Here is a 2,639-nt window from a genome sequence, read left to right on the forward strand (position 1 = left end):
TGAAACCTTCTCTGTTCCTCCCTGCTTCATGCGAATTGGTTTACTATTGCTATTTTATTTTTTTATTTATTTATTTGTTTCCTTCCGTATGCGTATTCCATTTCCTCACTGTTTTTTTTTTTTGTTTTCTTTACATCCCTGTGCCAATCCAAAGTGGCAAACTTTATTCTTATTTTTGCTAGTGATTATGCTAGTGATTATGCTAGCGATTGTGCTGGTGATTAGGCTATTTATTATTTTTTTTTTTTTTTTTTGTTCTTGTTATTTTTTTTTCTTTATTTTCTATCCTTTTATCTATTTCTAATAAAATCACAATTCTGAACAAAAACGTTTTTGTCGACGATCGACACAAAAGGGAGAAAATTTTTTTTTTTTTTTTGTTTTTTAAGGCAGTGCTTTAACGTTACCTGGGAGCGTGGCTTTTTCATTAATGTGTATGCGAACCTCCTCCTATCAGTTTAGTCAATGCTCAAGCATAATTTTGTTTATGCATACACTCACCTGCATCATGTCGAAGGATGATTTTTACGTGTATGCATAACCAGTGAATTCACCGTTTTAAGGTGTACTAGTGTTGATACAGCCAAGCTTTGTATACACGGCTAGCAACGCACGCATGGATTCGTTGGAGTAAATCTAGAGCATTGTTTGAATGTGCACGAGAGGGAGGAACAAATGGAAAGGCCAAGAGAAAACAAACCATGCTTACGTGCAGTATCGGCATACACCCCAAGGGGGCAAAGAGGGGGCGTTTTTTTTACACGCCTGTTTTTTCTCTGCTCGCGCGTACGGGTTGATCTAATGCACAATTGTGTATTTTAAAGGGAGGGCATATTTGAGCTAACTGGGAAAAAAAAAAAAAAAAAAAAAAACAGGAAAGAACGCGAAAAAGGGCTACACAATGCCACTTCGCCGCTTCTTTTCCCCCTTTAGCGCTCTCCCTCTCGTGGGCGCAAAATTGCATAGGGGAAAAACAAAAAAAAAAACGCATATGAGCGATGTGTGATTGATGTACACGTGGCGGAACAAACACGAAATGGGGATGGTTTCGCTTAGAAATGCCTTAAAAGTAATGATTATAAGCCCACATGAACGTCACAGAGGACCGTCTTTCTAAACGTTCAATCTGTGGATGGGAGGCTCCACTGTGTTATCACCAGTTTGATCAAGTTGGGGGGGAAAAAGAAGAATGTTAACAATTGAAAGATTATAAAATATAGTGCATGGTGGTGTAGTGTATAAACCGAACCACACAATTACGCAATTGTTCCTTGGTTGGGGGGACTTTTCCCCCTTACGGATAAATATGCAAGAAGAACATTTCGTCGCTTCTCCACAAAAAAAAGAAAAAAAAAAATATGTGCCTGACTCGTTTTACCCATTTCGAGCTTTTTACACATAACAGAAGAAACAGTCATTCTCCTTTGCATGTTCGTAAAGACATAATCCCGGCACTGCATCATGTTCACATTTGCTCCAGTTGGCTTCGCATATTTTTACACACTCTTCGTACTTGTCAGGATTGAGTGAGTAGGATCTCGAGCAGTCATGTCCAGTGCTAATAGACTCATGATTTTTGTATGTGATCAAGTTCATTTTGACCTTATTTTTTTTTATGTACTTTAGTAAATGTAACACTTGGGTGCCTAGCAAGGGGGCTCCGGGTGCCGTGCTTGACGAGCCGTCTGGTCCGGCTGTTCCCTGTTGATCTGGCTGATCGCCTCCTGAAAGGTTTACTGCTTCCCCTCCTGTGGTACCCATGTTTAGTACTCCGGTTTCTTCCCCCTGGCTCGGTAAAGGCGGAGCATTTGTAGACACTTGCCCAGCCGTCGTTCCTTCTACTGCTGCTGTACTGCTTGGAGGAGCAGTTTCCTGCACAGCATCCTTTCCTCCCTCCTCTGCAGCTGCTTGTCCTTGGAGCACCGATTCGTGGACCACCCCCGTTGCGTTATTTGTGGAGCCACTGTTCTCACCGCCCGCGTTTTTATAGTCGATGTTGTCCCCCACATCAGCGGAGCTCTTCAAGTGGTTGTATATCTGCGCCTCTTCCTGTATGGGTGTTTCCACCGAGGGAACGTAATTGTAACAAACGTCCGACGAATTAACGTTCTTCATTTTCAGGGTGCACACGTAACACTTTTCTATGTACACACTTCCATTGAGGAAGCAATTGCTAGCTATTGCGTCGCATTTTTCTAAAAAAAAAAAAAAAAAAAAAAAATTGACTCGTTGGAAATGGGCATAAACCTGGGAACCACACCAGGACGTTAAGTGTGATGAATGTGTGTGTGTGGGGGGGGTTATTTTTCTTTGTTTATTTCTTCCTTGTATGACTCACCAGGCATGTCGTTACTTAAGGCATAGTTTTTGCTTTCAAATACGTTGGAGCCGTTTTGCTGGATGACGCTGTGTACTTGCACAGAGGTGAATTCTCCACTTAAATTTTTCATTACGTATTTTATTACTTCCACATTATCATCTGAAGACGGGGGGGAGAAAGCGGTAAAAAAAAAAAGACGAAATTAAGTGGGCAACTGGGATGGGTACAGAAATGGAGTTTCGCATGTGAGCTAAAACGAGGGGGTGCAAAATTTAACCACCAAATGCAAATGCTATGTTCCACTGCCAATTTGTTTTCA

General features: G+C 41.3%; 1 protein-coding gene across 1 annotated transcript; it reads right to left on the bottom strand.

Annotated features, from left to right (window-relative positions):
• Nucleotides 1-1,392: 1,392 nt before the first annotated feature.
• Nucleotides 1,393-2,450, bottom strand: AK88_03809 (uncharacterized protein; the record flags this gene model as incomplete). Its single annotated transcript, XM_012481419.1, has 2 exons — nucleotides 1,393-2,195; nucleotides 2,339-2,450. The coding sequence occupies 2 exons, from the start codon at nucleotides 2,448-2,450 to the stop codon at nucleotides 1,393-1,395; spliced, it is 915 nt and encodes a 304-aa protein (XP_012336842.1).
• Between the last annotated feature and the right edge of the window lie 189 nt (nucleotides 2,451-2,639).

The sequence above is a fragment of the Plasmodium fragile genome, assembly GCF_000956335.1.
Source record: "Plasmodium fragile strain nilgiri unplaced genomic scaffold supercont1.47, whole genome shotgun sequence".
In the NCBI taxonomy this organism is placed as follows: Eukaryota; Apicomplexa; class Aconoidasida; order Haemosporida; family Plasmodiidae; genus Plasmodium; species Plasmodium fragile.